This window comes from Ambystoma mexicanum, chromosome 2p, assembly GCF_040938575.1.
Source record: "Ambystoma mexicanum isolate Mex_15411 chromosome 2p, UKY_AmexF1_1, whole genome shotgun sequence".
In the NCBI taxonomy this organism is placed as follows: domain Eukaryota; kingdom Metazoa; phylum Chordata; class Amphibia; order Caudata; family Ambystomatidae; genus Ambystoma; species Ambystoma mexicanum.
Genome location: NC_090923.1, coordinates 651,095,018 through 651,116,591, shown reverse-complemented (window position 1 = coordinate 651,116,591; position 21,574 = coordinate 651,095,018). Strand labels below are relative to the sequence as shown.

Here is a 21,574-nt window from a genome sequence, read left to right as displayed (position 1 = left end):
GACCTCCTTTCTGTTGCTGGACTCCTCCTCTTCTTTACATGCTCTAAACTGCATCACACAAACTCCATTTAACCATGTCCAACCAACAGGGCGAACAGTTTCAACTTGTTGCAGACTCAACGTAGCCGCTTCCTGCTTGCGCTATTCAGCTTCTCCCAGGCCTTGCTGCCTGCCGATCTTCAGCTCTCAATTATTCTTCTGGTCCTCCCCTAAGGATCATACAAACAACAATGTCAGGGTGGAGTCCTTGTACTGTCGCTTTTACAGTTTATGCATACAGTGTAGACAGTGCATACAGGATGGGAATTTAATGCTCGCCTCCTAGTCTTTAATAGAATCAAGACTCCCTGCGCAACTAGCAGGGGTAATCTTCATTCTATGTCAAGGCTGGAGGCAAGCATTATGCTTGTTCAAAGATTTCCCAATACAGCTGTGGCCAAACCTTCAATTGGCTTGAAATAAAATTCCTTAAAGGTATTATTGCTAGCCCAATTTACTGCTTGCATAATATCACGCAAGGATACCCATGCTGTGAACTCTCTTGATGCTATCGCAACTCTCAATTAATGTGCTCCATACATTCCTAAGTCAATGCCTGCTAGCTACATCACCTCTCACACCTATCTTGCCATGGTGGCTGGCGCTACTGCCTGAAAAAGCTTCCTGCGCGCAATTTGCAGCTGTGTAGTACCGGCTGCCTTGTACTCTGCTGTTCTGCTGTCGTATTCTTTAATGCATCTCACTACACACCATTTGGGATTGCTCGGGAAATATGAGTACTGTACTGTGGTAGTTCCTGTCTTAGTCCTTCTCACTATTGAAAAGGCCACTCCTTCTGGGCCGAAAGACTTCCTGTTAATCTCAAGTGTCTTGACATCTGCTACTCGCTTACAAGACACCAGACATAAAAGCATTGCTAGTTTACTGGACAGTTGCTTCAGGGACAGATACATATCTGCTGGCCAGCTAGCTAGCAGGCGTGGCACCACTGTGACGTCCCACACTTGATTATATCTCAGCTCCGGTGGCGCTTTATATCTCGCTTCTCTTATGAGCCTTGCTACTGCTGGCTGTTCTCTTGCTGAGACTCCTTCAATCGGTAGATGGCCTGCTGAAATAGCTGACCTGTAAGCTCCGATGGTACGGAACACTTTCCTGTCCTGTAACAGATGGGCCATGAAGTTCAATATAGCTACTATAGGGGCTGAAACGGGATGAAAATGTCTCCCTCTACACCAGTTTGACCACTTGGCCCAAGCCACGTCGTAGCTCCTCCGAGTGGATGGTGCCCAGGATTCCGCTATGAGCTCTGCAGCTTGAGGTGAAAGGCCTGGCAGTGGCCAGCGTCTCCTGATACTCTGCACACTATTAGCAGGAGAGTCCCTCTCACTCTCAGAGGATGATATGACCCATCTGGGTCCGTGAGAAGTCGTTCTCTGTCTCGGAGAACTCGAGTTATGTCCGCTGACAGTTCCATTAGTGTCCGAAACCAAACTTGTGACTTCCACAATGGCGCTATCAAAATAAATTCTGCGTTCTCCCTCCGACACTTCGCTAGTAGTCTGCTCAACATCACGAAGGGAGGAAACGAGTATTGCAGTTCTCTTGTCCACTTTTGGAGAAATGCATCCGTGCCTTGGGCGCCTGGATCCAGTCTCCAGCTGAAGTAGCTGGGCGTCTGGCATTGAGGCGAGACACGAAGAGATCTGTGTGAACTGGACCCAACAGCTGATTCAGACACTGAAACACTTCTGTGCTCAGCCTCCAGTCGCTGAAGTCTGTCAGGTACCGTGAGTTCCAGTCGGCCACCACGTTCAGTGATGCTGGCAGATACTCTGCCGTCACTGAAGTCTCTGACTGAAGGCAGAGTGCGAAAACGTCTTTCGCTAGTTCTGCAAGCAAGCAGGACCTTGTTCCTCCTAGGTGGTTTATGAACCTAACCGCTAATATGTTGTCCATCTTGAGCCGGACACATGAACTCACTCTCCCTTTCGTGAATGCCTTGATAGCGAAGGAACCTTCTAGGAGTTCTAAACACTTTATGTGTAGGCGGAGCTCTACTTCGCTCCATTTCCCTGCGGTCTCTAGTGATCCGCATCTCGCCCCTGGCTGGCGTCTGACTCTATCACTAGGTCCGGCTGATCTCCGAAAATGACACGACCATTCCAGGCGTCCATATTCTTTAACCACCATTCCAGTTCTTTAATGGATTCTTGATCTAAGGGTATTAGCTTGTGGTATTTCAGACCCTGTCGCAAGTTCTTGATCTTCAGTCTCTGAAGCGCACAATAGTGCAGAGGACCTGGGAAAATAGCTTGAATCGACGCTGCTAGCATCCCTACTATCCTCGCTAGCACTCTGATCGATATTGTCTGCTTGCTCAAGCAGTCTCTGACCTCCTTCTTGATGTCTGTTATTTTCAGGCTGGTAACTCTAACGTCGCCTTCCTGGTATCTAGGATGAAACCTAGAAAGTCTAGTCTTTGCGCCGGCGTGGTGTCTGATTTCTTCACATTCACTAAGAACCCTAGGGACGTCAGGAGGTCTTGCACCCACGCCGTCTGGTATACCAGAGTGTCTCGATCCTCTGCCAGGAGCAGTAGGTTGTCTAGGTATATAATCATCCTGATACCTTTCACCCAGATCGCTGCTGCTACTGGTCTCATCAACTTGGTGAAAGCCCAAGGCGCTGAGGCTAGCCTGAAGGGCATTTTTCTGAATTGCCAAAGCTGCTTGTTCCAGCGGAAAGACAGGAAGGACCTGAATTCCTTCTGTACTGGCTCCATCAGGTACGCATTCTTCAAGTCTAATCTTGTTAGCCAGTCACCCCTCTCTTAGGGAATCTCTGAGTTGGTGTATTCCTTCCACCTTGAAGTGGCGGTATACAATTCAGCTGTTTAGCTCTTTTATGTTTATGACTGGTCGCACCTGGTCCTTTCTGTGGACCGTGAACATATTGCTGATGAATTTGGAGGGGGTGCACAGCACTTCTCTATGGCTTCCTTCCTTTTTAGCTAGCGCAGTTTGCGGTCTAGATTCTCTTGCTCGGCTTGCGTTAGGTGTGGCTGGTGTGGCCAGTGTGCCTGTACAGGCTGCTGGATAAACTCCAGCTGCAGACCTCTGATGGTTTGCAAAACCCAACTATCGCTGGAAAGCGCACACCAATTGTCACAGCAAATCACTGTTCTTCCCCCCACACCGGTGGGTATATTGTAACTCTTACCTAGGGTGAAGCTCTGGCCTTGGCCAGCTCCTCTTCCTCTGCGCCCTCTTGGGACTCTTCCTCTGGCCGGGAAGAAGGAGTCCTGGTGCTTATTTTCCCAGTATTGCTCTCTGGAATTCTGGGGTCTTCTTCCTCCTTGAAAACGACTTGCTGCTTGACCCCTATAGCGTCCGGTCCCGACAAAAACTCAGCTGGGAACATTTTTCGTATAGACACTTGGGCTTTCTCTATTGAAGTATAGGTGCGACGAACCGGCCCATCTCCTGCGCGAATGTCTCCCCGAAGAGGAGACCCTATGCTGCTCTACCATCTTCATAGAAAGCTAGATCACTCAATTTGAGATCTATTTTGAGTAGTAAGCCTCTCCTCCTTACCGAGGAGATAGTGCAGTTCGTGTTGCTTAATAGGCAGACTGCTCTCTGAGCCCAGCTAGCGAGGGCTTCTGGATCGACTTTTTCTCCAGTATCTCTGGCCCTCTCTGTCAGATCCATTATCTTAGCTAATGGGCCAGATATATCTAATACTTTTTCCTGGCAGCTCCTCCATGACCTGTCTACCCCTTTTCGCAGGTCCTTGCTGGTCTTTGACACAAAGGTCAGCATCTTCAGGTCCAATTCTGGTATCTCCACCACCTTTCCTGGGATCTCTGGTTGCGGGCATTCTGCGCGTTGCCTCACCTCCTTGTCTATGGCCTTCCTTAGTCTCATGGCCATGTATTGTGCTACTCTGGGGGAGGGCTGCCAATCGGAGGATCTGGGGTTCCTGATACTGTCTGGGTCGAAATATCTATGATCCCCTCTGGCTCTTCGTCCAGATGCTCCTCCTTGCAGGCTTTCTTACCCCCGCTGGGTTTTGCCCACTCTTCTTCTGACTTCTCTTCCCCCTCATGGGAAGTTAGGTCTCCTTCTGCTGGCTCCTCTTCCGAGCCTGGGTCTTCTTTGTCCATATTTTCTTCCCCTGGGAAGGAGGCCGTGAGGACTGGCACTGTCACCCTTTACATGAATGCTTCTTTGAGCTTGGCAAATGCGTCGACTGCCTCTGGGGTCTTCTCTCCTACCCCATAAGGTCGACCCGGCGGGTCAATAGAGGGTTTCCTCTTGTGGGTCTGATTACACCCCTTCGGCCCTGTTTTCAGGGGTGCTGTGGGCATGCTGTTTGTCTCTCTTGTGCTCTCCCTGGGCTGGCTTAATATTGATCCTATGGTTTCCAGCCTTTCCTTTAAGGGTTTCACCCCTTGTGCCACGGCATCTATCAACAAGCACCCCAGCACTTCTTTAAAACTGGAGGCGAGGCCTAGAGGCTGCTCCTCCTCACTCCACTCAAATTCAGACATGCGCCTGTGTGCTGTGTGCCTGGTACCTGAATCAGGTGTCTTTTGCACGCCCACAGCTACGTTGATTCAGATGCTTTGCTATAATCATCTTTGCAATATACCTTAAAATTGTTTGTTTTTGTTTTTCTTTCGATGGGGCTAGCACCAGTATCTATTTATTGTCTCTTTTGTGGCCTTATGTCTCACTGACCGGCTGTCTGAGGCCAATTCGTAGTGAGAGATGCTTTCCTCTGCATTGCAGACCGTATGTGCCGCATTCAAGCTCTTCTGAGCTGTCAGATCCTCTGATCTGTTCTGCCTGCTGCGTGCTCTTGCTGCTTAAGGTAGTCGCTGCTCGCTTCATGTGCTACGGCCTTATTCTTTTGTAATTTTAATCACTGCCGGGCCCGGCATTCGAATTTCACTGTGTTAATCTCCTAAATGATGCTCCGACGAGATGCTGCGTTTTGGCTCCACCTCTGCAAACGAGGGGGCTGGAGCGCTTTGTGTGCGCTGAGCTCCTCCTCCCCGAGGGTGGGGGCTGCTGTGTATCACGACCATGAGCGCTTTGCATGTGGCGAGCACTACCCCCACGAGCGTGGGGGCTGTACTGTATCACAGCGGCAGGGTTGGGTGAGCCTCCAGGCATGCTGTTAATGCGGCACGGGGTTGCCGGCATCGGTGCCGAACTATGACCGTGTACTAAACTGGTAGTTTCGAATTCAATCGCACTTGCATTATACTAAATGCGCTCTCGTTCTCCAGTCGCTGACAGCTGTGATCTATATCTTCTATGAATCATTCCGAAGTGTATGACAGATACTCTAGATACTATAATGACATATACGTACATATAATGTTAATATCCTTATTCCCTTCCTCCTTGCAATTATTCCTGTACTATAATCCAACCCCCCATGTACAATACAGGGACTAATGATAAAATTGTACTTATCTGCTGAAGAGCAGTAAAATAAGAGAACAGGAATGAGGTCATAGCTGAACTGAGCAAGATAGGACTACAGAGACATTGGGATTTGTAGTTTATAAGAAAAGAAAAGTTAGATGAGAACCCTTTTCAGTGTTTTCTTATGGTTTTTGTTGAAACTGCTGAGGAGAAAATAAATAGAAGTTGAAGCATAACACTCGCCTCCAGTCTTGACATAGAATCTAGCTGCGCAGGTTTCCCATCTGATCACCTGGTGAGGTGCCACTCTGCAGCCGAAGTTGAAAGTAATTGAACGAGCCCTTTCGGCGGTGAGTTTGAATCGCCTTCTGTATGTGAAAAGGAGGTGCATAGTGCAGAATTTTGGATTCTCTCTGTTGGCTACAACTAGGGGCACACTTTATTATATGGGAGAGTTCTCCGCAGGTCGGGGGTGGAACTGGGGGTTGGGCTGTTTGCACCAGTCTGGAACAACCCTGGTTTCCAACTAGGATTTCATTGCAGGAGTTTGGAGTGTCGTAGGCTGGTGGTTTGCCGAATTTGCAGCATAAAGACGGTCACCCAATGACATTTAGTGAGTGCAAGGAAGCCTGTGCCATACCTGAAACTGAGCAATTTCGCTATGCTCAACTGCGACACTGGGTTTCTCATCCACTCACAAAACTAAGGGTCACCAGGCCACTGGCGGCACTTGAACTGGCGGTCCAGGTGGTTCTCTCAGGTTGGGTTTCACAACTCTACAAGCTACGGGATACTGAAGACCCAATCTTGTGCCTGCCATACATGGGAAGGTGGGAGACCAACCTGGGTGAGCCAATAGAGCAGGATGATGAGGCAATGAAGAGTTTAATTAAAAGGAAAATGTATCTTCATGATTGGTATAACAACTATCTGTATTTGGAAGGGAAAAAGCTAATCCAAGAATACTTAAAATGTGTATCAGCAAACCAAATTGCCCAAAAATATATCTGTAGATTTAGTAGTGATGAAAGAAGGTTTTTTGTACTTGTAGATTTACATTTGTTGCAAACTCTGGTATTAGTAGGGGCAAGAAATAAGGCCAATCGGGGCAGGGAGGGGGGGTTAGGGCGGGGTGTAGAGGGAGATTGCGCAGAAAGCCGGGTCACGAGAAAAGACACTCTTGAGGAATGTTAGAGTTACAGTAGTCCTCAACCTGTTATGTGTGGCTAGAATGCAAGTTTCATCAACGTTTCCATTTGCAGCATTTTAGGATAACCTTGAAGTTGAGTTGCTGTCAGTCCAATGTTAAGGTAATCGTTGCTAGCTACTCTAGAATGTTATTAATTCTGTATTTTATATAATTACATTGCATTATGTTGGGAGGCAAGGGACCTCCTGGGCCCCCACCAGCATTCTCACGGGCACACACACACGGACTAAGGACCCACACGTGACGCGTGTGTCATGATGCCTACCCCCGGGGACCCAGACCACGTCCAGCAACCCCAGAAGCAGGCATAAAGTTATCCTAAGCAAGCCCAACAACCCCTGCTAGGGGCTTTTTTGGGTCCCGTCCTGGCGCCTATGGCGCCAGGCTCATATGGAGAGTTAGTCCTGGCGCCATAGGCGCCAGGCTCATAGATTAAAACTTAACTGATGCAGACCATGCTGCAAGAGCTCCAAGCCAAAAGATGTTTGGGAGGGACTACTTTACTTCGGGACTATTTTTTACTCGGGCGGGGCTGGGGAGGAATACTTACCTGGGACTACTTTGGATGCCATTTAAACCACGCCCGAAGAGCAGCACACGCTTCGCGTTATTCTGCATCCAGCAGCGTAACGCTCACCATGCCTGCAAGTCTGCATCCAGCCTTCTGCCACGGCTGCCTCGAGTTTGGAGCTCCGAGAAAAAGGGAGAAAGAAGGAGAAAAGGTTAGCACAAGGCAATACCTTTAATCCTTACCTGAATTCCCGATCCATCGCACCTTCAAGCTGGAAGAAAGAAGTTATTTTATGCGCGTCGCCTCGCCTGCTGCAGCGCTGCGCTGAACTCACCAACCTTCGCAGCATCTTCATATTCCACCGCATCCTCCTGCAGGTTCCCGCCGCACTTCGGCACCTAAGGAGAAGACAAGAACAGCAAGGTGATCCAAGGGAATACACAGAGGAATATTAGTTACCCCCCCATAGACTTACCTGATTTTACGCCAGGGGGTACTATTCCTCTTCACGGGTTGGCGCGCTTCCACTGCATCTTTGCCGAACCCCGGCCCCTAAGGGGAAACAAAAGGACAGCAAGGTGAAACAAAGGGACTAACAAGGGGAACCCTCCTCACCACAATAGACTTACCTGATTTTACTGCCGGAGGTATTATTCCCCAAGACTTCATACTTTGTCTCAGCGCCTGAATAAGGGAGAAAGCAACAGGTTACATATTGACATTATTTTATCGAACTGTGTTGGAAAATACAAATCCTTACCAGAATACTACCGGTTGCCACGAGGAACTCTTCATTAGGGTCAAGCTGCAACCTGCAAGGAATCGGACAAGAGTGAAAGTCAGGCATTTGAACTCTTACGAACTTTATACTTAGGGTGTCTTGCTGGGAATCTCGGAGTCAATATTGTTCTGGAACTCACCAATTCCTTCGAGCCAGTGAAGCAACTGGTTATCAACGCGCCCCTGCGCTCAATGCAGGATGGAGAGCTCATCTTTTCAAACCATCAGGTGAGACTATAAGAGGGGACATCAAAGGCGATCTGTGGGGAGAACAGCGGGGGCGGGGGGATTTACACTCAACTCCACGGGTGGTTAATTCCCTTTCTCCATTTGCAGAAGAATATTCCTAAGGGCCAAGCAAAGTCCGTCATCTCGGCCCTACGCGTCACATTGGTGGAGACCGCAGCTGTCCAGTTCCGATCGACGCCTCTGTGGGAGCCAGGTGAGCGTAACAGCCTGTTGCTTGCTCGGCGGCAACTGCTGGCCGGGACCGTCTTTATTTAACATAGCGCATGCGCAGGCCTCGTTATGGGCCGCGCATGCGTAGAAGGCGTAATCACTACGCAACATGCCTCCTTTTTCCCCAAACAATGACCAACTATAACATTAGCACACAACGAAGCCAACTTGGGACTTAACAGCCAGTTCTCACCCTGTTATGGGGCAGAGTCCATGATGAAGTCCTGGAACCTCGGCGGCGGCTTCCGCCCCACACGGCTCAGATACCTTCTGGACTTCTCTCGAGGTGTCTCTGGGGCCTCGAGAGCTTCTAGCGGCCCTTTGCCCCTTGGTGGTGATCCTTCCCCGGGTCCGGGTCTGGGCGCCTCAGGCATCGCTGGAGGGGGCACGGTCTCAATACACTTGAAGTATGACACATTCCGCGTGACGGTGCACTTGGCATTGGCCGCAGTGATCATGGACCCCTTGACATGTGTAACGCCCAGTGGATGGGCTTCATACGGGAGAGATAGCTTCCCTTCCGGCCTCCGATTGAGGACCAGCACTGTGTCCCCTACTGCAATTACCTTCTCCGGAAAGTTCTGGCGGGTGCTCTCCCGCTCGTTTTGGATGGCCCTCTCCACGCATACTCTGTTGTTGTCAATTACTCCAGGACTGCGTCCTTCTACTTCGGGGATCAGTCCTCTGGGGACCCGCTTGAAGAGAGCCTCGGCTGGCGCGACCCCGGTGGACTGATGGGGGGTCGTAAGATACTCACGCAGAAATTCGAAAAGGTTGCAGCGGAGCTCCTCTCCCCCATTCATCGAGATTCGAAAGACCTTATTGAGTGTCCTCATAAAACGCTCCACCTCCCCATTTGCCCTGGGCTAGAGTGGGGTAACCCTCCAGTGCTTGATCACCCTTTCCTCACAGTAATGTGCAAACTGCTGCCCCTGGAATGGCGAGCCGTTGTCTGAACAAATCTCAGTGGGGAACCCGTGGGTGGCGAACATTTTCTCCAGGGCCAGAATGGTGTGTTCGCTGGCCGTAGATTCCACCAGTTCCACCTCGGGATAACGGGACCACTGGTCGACAACTGCGAGAAAGTACATTCCTCTGCCCGTGGACCCGAAGTCGGCGTGCGCAGTCCCCCAGGGCTGCTCACTCCTTTACATGGCCTGGATGGGCGGCCCTTTTTCCGTGGGACAAGCCACCTGGTACGGTGTGCATGCACGCACAAAGTTGTCCACCCTGCTCTCCAGGTCCGGGAACCACACCTTCAGCCTTAGGCGTGCTTTAGTTTTTGCTGTCCCCTGGTGACCTTTATGGGCGAGCTGCAGCACCTTCCCCACCAGTGATCGCGGGATTGCGATTTGGCACCCCCTCAGCAGAAGGCCATCGTCTGCTACTGACAGCTCGATGCGGACCTTCCACAGAGCTTGGAGATCTTTACGTGCCCCACTCTCCTTTCTGGCATTGTTCACCAGCACTTCCCGCCACTCGCCACTGTCCATGGCTTCCTTGATGACCAGGAACACCTCGTCCACATTCGACGCTTCCGCAATTTCTTGGTGCGCCAGGGCCACTGGCCAGGCTGCTTTCACCACGTGCTGAACCATTACAATGCAGTCCACCACTTCGGCAGAGTCTCGAGGACGCCCTGCCCCTGGGTGATGGGACAGATAGTCTGCGAGGTTGTGCGTGCCCTGGCGATATTGTAGCTGATCGGAATCAGAGGTTTATAGTCAGTTATCACAACCACAGGCTTCCCCAGGATGTAGATCCGGAAGTGTTTGCATCCCCATAGGATGGCCAGGGCCTCGCGCTCAATTTGCGAGTAGCGCTTCTCCGTCTCCGTCAGTGCCTTGCTCACATAGGCGATGGGACGCATGGTCCCCTGTGGATCTGCCTGCATGAGCACCGCTCCCAGGCCTACCGGTCTGACGTCCACCACTATTTCTGATTCCCTGTCCAGATTGAAATACGCCATGGTCTCCTGACCCGACAAGGCGTTCTTGATGTGGGTGTAGGCCCTCTGTTCTTTCGCCGTCCAGGCCCATGCCACGTCATTCCTTGTCAGGGCCCGCAGTGGTTCAGACAGAGATGCCAGATCTCGAATAAAGCGTCCACAATAGTTGACCATGCCGAGGAAGCTCTGTATCTCGGCTGGTGACTCTGGCGGGGCCGCCTCACAAATATCTCTTACTTTCTCCGGGTCCGGCGAGATGCCTCCTGCATGGAACACGAACACGAAGAATTCTATTCGGTCCTTCAGAAACTCACATTTTTTTCGATGCAGGGTTAGGCCCAGGCTTTTGAGTCTCTCCAGTGCCCGCTCCAGACGCTTCAGGTGTTCCGCCTCCGACTGTGCGAACACCAGAATGTCATCAGACATATTGATCACCCCTTTCAGTCCCGCCAGGGCCCCCCGGATGGCGTTTTGGAAAACTTCTGCCGCCGACGAGACACCAAAGCTGAGCCTCTTAAACTGGTACAGCCCCTCGTGAGTCGTGAAGGTGATCATATATCTCGACTCCGGGTGAAGTTCCAGTTGATGGTACCCAGACCTCAGGTCCAGCTTGGAGAAGACTTTCGCTCCCTGCAGCTCGCCGACGATGTCATCCAGCGTGAGCGTGAGCTGACGCTCCCTTTTGATGGCAATATTGGGCAGTCTCATGTCCACACAGATGCGGACTGCTCCTGGCTGTTTGGGTTTGGGGGCAGCAACAATTGCGGAGACCCACGTGGTCGGGCCCTCAACCCTCTCAATAATGTCCAAGTCTATGAGCGACTGAAGTTCCTTCTCCACCTGTGCCCTCAGGTGGAAGGGTATTCTATGATGTTTGAGGGCTGTCGGCCTCACAGAACCATCAATGTGGAGCCTGATGGGGTCCCCCTTCAGTTTTCCGACCCCCTGAAATATGCTGTCAAAACGCTGCAGGAGGTGGTCAATATCCGTATGATAGACAGCCAGTGTGAAATGTACAATGTCAAGGGCTTCGGAAGCAGCACAGCTCAAGAGGAAGTGCGGGCTCACGCTTGTCACAAAAAATCTTGCCTTGATCTTGTTCGTCCCATGTGACACCGGCACCACGAACACTCCTTGAATTGGTAGCAGTGTTTTTCCACCGAAAGAATATATCCAGGCCTTAGACTCTGTCAGCTTGGGAGGGCCTGGGAGAGCTTCATAGTGTTCTGCCGCTAACACGCAGACTGACGCACCAGTGTCTATTAGAACGGGGGTAGGCACCTCCCCAATGTTTACGGTGCATGTCGGTTGCCTGTAGCCTCTGGAGCCGGCAGCAATGCTAGAGATGAAGAAGATCTCCTCCTCCTCCTCCTCTTCCTCCTCAGCAATATCCAAGTCCTGCATGCCTTGCTCCACCGACGACACAACCCACACTCTCCGGGCATTGCTCCCGCCAACTCTTGCTGGCCCCCTCGACGCTGCCCTGGGGTGGAGGCCCTGCACACCCTTGCATAGTGTCCTGGCGTGCCACACCGGCCACAGACTCTCATCTTCGCCGGGCAATCTCCCACATGCGGCAGGTCATACCCACAATATGGACATGACTGCGGAGACAGCCACAGAGGGACTGTCCATCTTCCTTGGTGTCCATCGCGCCCATCCTGGGGCAGCACGGCCGATGGCAAAAGTGTCCTCGCCCTTCCCAGGGTGCATGGCAGAGTCCATTTCGCCTCCTGGTCTCTGCTAGCTCATTAGTTCTTCCTGTGTCGAGGATCTGTTGCAGCGTCAGGCCCGGCTCCCGTAGCACCTGCCTTCTCAGCTTTCCCGAGCTACACCCTTGCAGCAGCTGGTTTCGCACCATCTCCTCCTCATTCACCCACCTGCAGGTACTTGCAAGGTGTCTCAGCCGTGCGTAGGACTGTTCCAGTGACTCTTCTCCTTGCTGCTTTTCCGCGCACATAACAAACCTGTCAAAGTCGACATTCACCATGGGGAGAAAATGATCTTTGAGGGCCTGTTTAACAGCATCGTACTTCACCACATGAAGATTGAGAGAGTCATAGATCCTGTGGACCTCTGTGCCTGCTGAGTATACCATGGTGGCAACTTTGGTATCATCATCCGTCTCCCCTGATGCCCGGAAAAACATTTCCAACTTCTTAACCCATAGGAGCCACTTTGGCCCCAGCTTGGATGGTGGGCCAGTGGTGTCAAATTCAGGCATGGGTGCGAGGGTGCTGTGCACTCTGCGTAGAACTGGTGCAGGGGCTCCCTCTTCTTCTCCCTCCTCACCCATGGTGGCAATGGGAGTGGGTACTCACAGTCAGGTAGTTCTTGGACACTAGCACAGGCACTCCAGCCTCAGGATGGGTGTTCAGGTTCCCCAGCACCGGATGATGAACAAATGGGCCCACAGCAATGGATGATGCTACTACCAGCCGTAACCACTGGCTTCCTGGGTTTTTCCTATTTTTTTTTTTTAAATCCACGGCCCCTTAGGTCAAAAGGGCCATGGAGTGTCCAAAAATTATTTGTTTTGCTCAAGGATCGCAGCCGGCGCACGAGCACCCTCCTGCGCCGCAACCGCTGCGATTCGCAATGCAGACAAAATGGCCGCCGGCCATGCACGCGGGTCCGTGACGGCACAGAGGAAAGACACTCTCACCGACTCAATTGGAGCAATGCCCTGTATCTACGCTGCCGCCGCTCCTCGTCGCCAGTGTTGGGAGGCGAGAGACCTCCTGGGTCCCCGCCGGCATGCACACGGGCACACACACACACACGGACTAAGGACCCACACGGGACGCGTGTTGTTTTCTCAGGTCCCGGCGGCAACTGCTGGCCGGGACCGTCTTTATTTAACATAGCGCATGCGCGAACCTCGTTATGGGCTGCGCATGCGTAGAAGGCGTAATCACTACGCAGCACATTATATGTTTATTTTATTTTATTGTTATTACATGAGGATTGAAGGTCAAATTATTTGTATGATTATTATTGTTTTTGGTTTAATGGTGTGACAGATACTATTTTGTCTGTATTTGTATACCATTTGCAAAGTTTATTGTGTAAACTAAATCACATTAAATATTAAATTAAAAAAATTATATGTTTATAGAACTTATGCATTCAGTGATTTTAAGTTGGATGTTATGTGAAGTATATTTTTAACACACCATAACTATTTAAAAAAAATCCATCTATTGGACTATTGATTTTGCCTGTCCCCAGCTCAGCGGCGGCCATATTATAGTCAGGCAACAGGCACTATTCTATGATTTCCTTCGTCTTCAGAACGTTAATAAATCAGTGACGTTTTGCCTGACCTCAAAAAGTCAGCCTCCGGGATTCAGCCCCGCCCATGCGCAGCTGGTGATGTGCTATATTTGAAATATTTCCAGTGGTATCCTACGGCTTGCCTGAGGTCGTGTGCTCCACACCTGAATCGTCGGACGGGAGCGAGTTCACTGAATGGTTGTACTCAACACGCTGTCACAGTACGCTCGCACTCAGTGCAGGAAGAAGGAGCTGTGCTGCGCATGCGCAATTCCGGTGGCGGAGGGACAGCCGAAAGAGCAAGAGATGGAGGCGCGCTGATGGCGGAGGGGAAGCGTTGCTGAGCCTCGCTGCGGTATAGGTCTGCACTGTACCTGAGTCCCCGGCCCTCCTGCTCTCCGTAGGCCGCCTCTGCCGTCATGGGCAACGAGGCCAGCCTGGAAGGCGGGGAGGGCGGACAGCCGCCCCCTGGCACCCCGGCTGCAACGACTGCAGCTGGGAAGCCGCCTTCAGCACCCAGCCACGGACAGCTCCCCGGGCCCAGCGCAGTCAGTCAGCAGCAGAGCAGGTGAGGAAACGACCATGTCTTCTTACCTGTCCGGAACAGGCGAGTGTGGAGGCAAATAGCCTCCTTCCGGGCAAACAAGCTGCCACAGGGAGGTTTGGAGGCATGTCTCCCAGCAGTTGCTTAAGTGTGGATGTTAAGTATCTGCCTTTAGTGTGCATATATCCCTCAGCCTGCCGCTTCTACTGTTCACATCCAGAAACGGTGTGGGTGTGGGCGAGAGGGACGGGACTAGCTAACATTGCCGCTACACCAGAGTACAGGACGATGCTCACCGCGCTTCCCATGCACGGCAGGTGCACCACTGGATTCACTCCACGTATCACATGTACAGTACAGTTCCGAACGGTGCAATAGCACTGACACCTTCAGCCCAGGGGACATTGCTCCCTACATGCCAGATGCATTGGAAACACCAGTGTTTACTGACTCCGTGCCCTTCACCTACAAAATACAGCTCTTGTAGTATTGCTCTTTATATATCACATGCACAGTGAAGCACCCTGGGGCCCACCTGCCCCACCAGTACAGTCATCAACGTCAGTTCTTCCTATCATGTAATATGTAACCAACTAGCTGTTCCCAGTGTAACATACACCGTTCTAGCATATCTTAAAGGTCAAATATCGGAATCACTACCAATCACGTCCAGGAAGGGGGCGTAGGTCCCTATGACTTATTACTTGTCATTGAAAAGGCTAAATGTATCAGGTGGAATGAGATGTATGCGAGGTATAAGAACAGTATCTAAGTTCCATTATCACACAGGCCTCCATGATGTGTTTTTGTAGATGCGTAATTGTCAAGTTTGTTCCATTGCGGAGTCCCCGTGATGGCATAAGATTGTGTAGTAGCATAATGATAGCACCTACTTGCAGTGTTAGCTTGTGAGGAGGCATTTGTCCTACAGCATTTTGCTCTTTAGAGACTGAAAGGTTGAGCCGGTAATTAACTGTTCATTGACACTGGAACCGCAGTACCCTGTGTGAAGAGAAGTGGGGGTGGAAAGAAGTAACTTCCGAATGTTTGCGATAGTGGAAGGTACCACGTAGAACCGTGATAAATTGCATCCATATGTTGAAATGATAGCTGCTGTTGAAGTGGGTGCACATTGCCATTTTGACAGCAGAGGGCAACCTAACTGATAAATTGCATCAGCTGAGTACAGAAAAATACCTAAGCATTTTATATATAAATATACACATCCTACACCTCACATACGCAGTAAATGCTAGGAGGAAGGAAGGCAATGCTCTCTGCACCTCACAGGCATTCCACAGACCCTGGCCACACATACTTACACCTCACATGTCTGGTACATCTCTGAGGAGTAAATTATCTATACAACTCTCTTCACGGGGAGACCTCGGGACCCACATGTACATTGGTGCTTTGGGAGGAATGGTCCCTGCATCTCATATATACAGTACAGCACAGTGGGCACTGTTTCCTACACCTCCCTTACACATCACAACCATAAGGCAAGAGGCAGAGCCTGCCTCAACATTTTACTGGGGAGGGGGACAGTTTTGAAAGCTTGTACTAAGTGGGACCATTGAACCTATTGTGCCCCCAAGCCGCCCTTCATCTGAGCCCAGGACACTATTTAGCTATTATGCCTTCCTTTCGTCCAATATGTGCATCTTGCATCCCAATTCAGTGGCTATTTATTTTCGCAAAGCAATGCTGATCATTGGAGGTGTGGGCCATCTAAAAGCATAACCCAGCAGTTAATCCATTGGCTTTGTCATCGGGGGCACATTAATAGCTCCTGTGCATGCATTTGTCCTCTGCCTCTGTAACTTGGCTGCTGCTGGCACGTTAATAATTGTTTAAACGTGAGTAAATGCTAAGTGCTTGAAAGTGGGACATTTGACAGGATCATGGCTTCGCACCCTTTGCTATCGGAGCCCTGTATTGACCACTACTGAAGAGTACTGCTGTTTTCCTAAAGGTGGATGGGCTTCAGCCCTCCTAAACCAACGGTTGGCACCGCCCATGCATGAGGGGCGCTGCTTCCAGCATTTCACATTGAAGGTTATGCCCTGGAGCAATCGTTATACCCCTAACATGAAGGTATTGCCTAGGGGGCCACTTCTCTTTGAACATCCCAAACACAGGGCATCGTTTGAGCCATGTTAACTTCACCTCCTTTATACATTGTCACTCTTGGTGGACACGGCACGGCATATTTCCTACGCATAGTATGTCTAAAAGGCTGCGTTTTACACCTCATAAGCACAGTAGAACCATGGGGCGCACTTGAATGCATAGCTCGTGCACAGTCCAATCTTGAACGAGTGCTCACTAGACTTTATTTTCACTGTACAGTTCAGTGCCCCTTGACCTTTACATGTTTGCTCCGAAGCTCCCCATACCTTATATTTAGTGAACAACTGCGTGGAACTGCTGCCCCTTCCTCACATACTCTGTACACCCTTGGGGAGGACAGGGAAACTCCTCCTTCCCCCACACGTGTAGTGCAGGCGTGGTGAGCACTGCTCTGTGGTGACCACTGCTCCCTACACCTCCCATACACAGTCATCCTTGGGGGAGCCAGTGTTTACTTTACATACATATTAGTTGTGGGTGAGGGGGGGGTTCTGTGCTCTTCTCACATGTCAAGTGCAGTGCTAGGAAGGGGTTGGAGGCCTTTACCTCACATTACAGCGTTGTGGGTTCCTGCCCCATGAACCTCGCTCACCTACACTGTTCATCCCAGGGGCTTTTGATCAAACTCTTATTCAATGTTCATCCAAGAGGGTTCCATGTCTTAATGTCCCCGCAAAAATGTTGCCATACAAAAATATCACCATATTTTTGCGGCGATATTAAGCCATGGAACCTGCGAGGGACGCCCCTGCAACCCCAGCATTATTTTTAAAGGAGCGGGGGACACCCCCGCAACCTCCGCTCCCAAAACCCCCCAAATATATCTCCTATGGCCATTCCAGACGACCATATGTACGGCGATATTTTTGTTGGGGATAATATGTAGTGATACCTCCAAGAGGGGCACTGCTCCCTAAAGCTCACAGTCATGTACCATTGGGAACAGTGTGTCGAAAAAACGTCATTAGCATTACAGTTCTGTGATGATTCACCGCTTACTATACCTTGTATGAGAAGTACAGCCAGTGATGGAAGGCTCCACGTGCCTCATAAGCACAACCAAACAGGGCATAGGCCACACTACTCCACTCTTAAACGGTAAATAGCCTTGGATGGCACTGTTCCTAACCCTACACGTGTGGAGTGGAATGGCTTTGGCATGCAAAACACGAACTCCCAGTACAGGCCTAACATCGCCTTTCAGGAGCAAGTGCAAGCATCCCTATCTAATTTACCCCTAGCCTTGGATTACTTCTTCATCACTACGTTTGCATACAGTAGCTTGCATAGTGGCTGCACTGGTGGCCATGTACCACAACATTATTTCCCACCATGGCTAGGACGTCTAGAACATCTCCCCTTACTTTCACAAAAGCTGCTATTTCTCCCCTGGTATGGCATAGAGTAGTTGGAAAAGCTGTTGGTGCTTTTGCTGGATTATGTTTTCAAAGAATGGGAAATGTGTAGTGAAATACAGTAATCAGCTACTACACGCTGCCCTATAATTTCCTTCCAACCAACACACTGATGGCATGTCTCCTTTTAAAATGGGTGTAAACCATTGTGCAATTCTATCAGAGCATCATTCGAAGAAAGTGGGTATGGCAGAAGAAGCGGCCGCCTTGGAGGCGGAGAGTACAGCATGTTCCTCACCAACATGCCCTTCTTTCCGTCGTCCCTTCGTAAGCCTCAGTAGGTTTTTATGAATGGTTCACCTTACGATCCACTGCTGAAAAGGAAATGTCAGTCCAGCGCAACACTTGTGAATGGCCATTTACACATCGGAAAATGGTTGCCAGATTTCCTATTCCTAGCGTATACAATCCACACGTTTTTCTGCATCGAACGCAATTCGTAGTTTATAAAATGAACACGTTTTTCTGCATAGTAGCTTTGCTGCATTCGAACGTAATGTGTTTCTAGAAGCGATGTGGGTTTTAGTGTTTTGCTCTGGTATCGTTACGAGGGAGCATGAAAGAGCTACCAGCAAGGGGGCATATTTCTTCTTGAATGGAAGAACGTGTATTCTATTATTTGAAGGCAGCCGATTATAATGATAACCTGCGCTTTTATTGCCCTCGTGTCCGATCCGTATTGGAATCCATGCAGGCTTTCCCTAAACAGGCTTAATCTAATTTTATTAAAATGAGTATTCCTTTTATTGCTCTGGTAACGATGAATGTTGATTCATATTGTGAGAATCCGAGCTGACGGCGTCAGTTTCACAGCTTCAGTTACCGATGCTTAAACAACTCGAATATCATACTGTGAACAGGAAACCTACATTCGTTATCCTTCAGAACAGTTGGCAGTTCTTGTTTGTGAGTGTGTATCTTAATGTGCATTTAACTCGCCTTCATGCTGATGTACATTCATGCAAAGTAGAAATTGCACATATTATAAATTCCATCAGGATGACTGGTTGTGTGTTATCTGCTATTTCATAATACTTTCCATATAAAATGCTGCACGTTTACCAACTTACTCTTTGCAATCTTGTTTGAAGGAAAATCCATTGGTGCATTGCCTAGAATTTGCTGTCGTTTGTAGAAGAGTTGTTTTCACCCCATTCTGCAAGACTTCACACATCTCAGTAGTGGATATACAGATGCATTACCTGTGTTGGAGGGCACGTTTTGATGGTTTAAACAGCCTTGTGGATTACAATGTCAGATTTTACGTGTTTGGCTTTTACTTGGATTAAAAAAGCAATGCTGTTTTGAATGCACCCCCATTTTAACTGGAGCCTGCTTCATATTTTTCTTCTTTAACCTTTCTATACATGGTCAGATTTATTAGTTGGTGTCAGGAATGTTCGGTTGTGATTTAAACATTCTATTTTTATGTCATTCTGTTCTCTTTTTCATGTTTCTGCTTTTTTACTCCCCTTAGCCCACCCGCCCAGTTTTTTTTAGTACACTCAAACTAAACAGCTATTGGGCCAGATGTACAAAGAGTTTTTCAATGGTCTTTCCCATTGGAGAATGCTTTTGTAATTCAGGCCCATAATGTTTTTATATAATGTTGTGTTTTCTCCCGTTTTCATGTTCTTTTGTTAAGGGACTTTCAAGAGAGGTGGGTTGGGTTTGTAGGGACAGAGTGAAAATGTAAGATAGCTTTGTTGTTGTGTTGGTGTGAAGTTCTGTTTACATGTACGTTTTTCAGGCAATTTGTACCAGAGGTGTTTTAGGCAGGGGGCAAACATTGAAGTTCCAACCTACTTACTAGCCAACCATAAAAAGTAACTAGCCACCTCAATTCTATAGAGTACACCATTTCTAACTCGTCAGCACACAACATCGCATCAGCTGCTCACATATTGAGTGCACCCAAGCCCCTTATAGCACCCTACTCTCTCGACTGACTTGGACTGCGGCCCCGAAGGGCGTTCAACCCAAAAGCGCTTTGAGGTCATACGAATGATATACAGAGCGCTATATAAATGCCAAATAACATAACAGTCAAATATCACTAGCCAACGACTCGTTGGGAGTGCAACGTTTACGCCCTGGTTTAAGTTATCCATCTAGAAGTGAGTGTTGTCTGTCCAAAATGAATTGGTGGGAAGTGTTTTGTACAAGTTTTGGAGGGAGAGAAAATTGTTATGGTGGTGTTAGTTTTTGTGCTGGAAAGAGGTGTGCGATTGCCCTGGGTGGGTGCAGTGCCGGCTTTAGGCATGTGCGACCCGGGCGGCGCCACATTAGCCCTCCTGCCACACCAGCTTTGGTGAGTCTTTCAAGAGCTCCCCCTGAACTGGCGTGAAGGCACCCTATTGAAATGAAATGCGCCCCGTACTCGTGCTGGCGTCCGGCGCTCCAACACGTGAGCGGACGCTTTACTTTTCAACAGGGCACTACTGCTACCCTGTTCCAGGACGGGAGCAGGGCGCTTTCAATTTCAATAGGGTGCTGCTGCTACTCCAGTATCCAGTGTGGCCTTTGGGCATCCTCGTGTCACTCTGTGAAACTCCTAGGAGAACTTCACAGTAGTGAAAATACCAAGTGAAGATAATAACTAGCAACTTGTAGGAGCGAAACTACAGCAGAGGTTAACTTCAGTATGCGCACTTCTGTGGTCGTGTTTGATTCTCTGGTCATCCTCTTTCTTTGTTCCCTCTTTTATGTTCTTCCTGTTATCTCTGTCTGTTTGGGGGGGGAAGTGTGTGTGTGTGTGTGTGTCGACCTGGGACACTTGCAAGAGGCTTTGAATAGATGCTACTACTTTTCAAGGCTTACCTGTTTCGCTCTCACACCTGATACTCCCACCCCACCCCCGGACTACTGAAGAGTGACTCAGACTGAAAAGAAAGTGTCTGGTGAGCAGAGACAGTGGTTACACTTTGAACACTAGAAGTCTCTTAGTGCCCATAACCTTTGGATACATGAGCAGCATTCAATTGTGCTTGTACCCAGAGAGAGCTTCACTGAACACACTGCTACCTCTGTATGGCCTATATCTGCTGCTCAAGGGCTCAAGGAGGATAGGAAGCCGAGGGAACAGTGCAGGCATGCTCTGGCTTTCTTTTCTGGTCAGATTCGCTCTCAAATTACAAGAATCACATGATACTGACACCATTTGCAGGCACAGCTAGAGTGTTACAAGGTGAGGCCTTGTTGCGTCAGCCCATGTAAAGGTCTCCTCCTTACGTACATAAGGTGATCAGAGGAGATTTATATTGGATGTCTATCAACTAAGCCTACATTTAGAAAATAATAATTTGAAACACTGAACTCGGAACGTGAAGGAAAACACACACTTGCAACAAGATTGTTTTAATATATTTTCGTTATATTAAGCTGTTTGCGTAACCACGCTTACAATATGGTCATGCACACATTACAGTTAGAAACAAATCTTGCGTATTAACATGATGAAGTATTTGGATTTTACAGCAGCACTGAGGAGTCGTATGGCACGCTCTTTTAAAAAAATGTTCTATGCAGCAGCAAGAATAGAAATATGAAGGAAGTTATTCAGAACTACATGTCTCATCATTTCTTAGTCCAGCTCCTATTGGTCCAAATTAATCCTGCCCCAGCGACCAAACCCATGCCTATTGTTGGCCTCAGCCATAGATTCGCTAAACAGACATACGTATTGTTTCCCTTTCCCAATATTAAGGGTGGGCTTGTGGCTTGGTACGCAGCAACCTAATGCCATATCGGAATAGACTGGCTTGGTGATTCAGAACTGTAACCCAAGGAAGGTGGTTTTGATTCCCCAACATTTTGTCTATACGAGTGTCCTGTATTACAAGCACATTTATTGACTT

General features: G+C 49.3%; 1 protein-coding gene across 1 annotated transcript in view; it reads left to right on the top strand.

Annotated features, from left to right (window-relative positions):
• The first annotated feature begins 13,721 nt into the window (after positions 1–13,721).
• BSN (bassoon presynaptic cytomatrix protein) overlaps positions 13,722–21,574 on the top strand; it is a 1,737,600-nt gene continuing 1,729,747 nt past the window's right edge. The window contains exon 1 of the mRNA XM_069644195.1: positions 13,722–14,193. Coding sequence (XP_069500296.1) covers positions 14,045–14,193 — 149 coding nt within the window. The 5' untranslated portion in view covers positions 13,722–14,044. The remainder of the gene's footprint in view (positions 14,194–21,574) is intronic.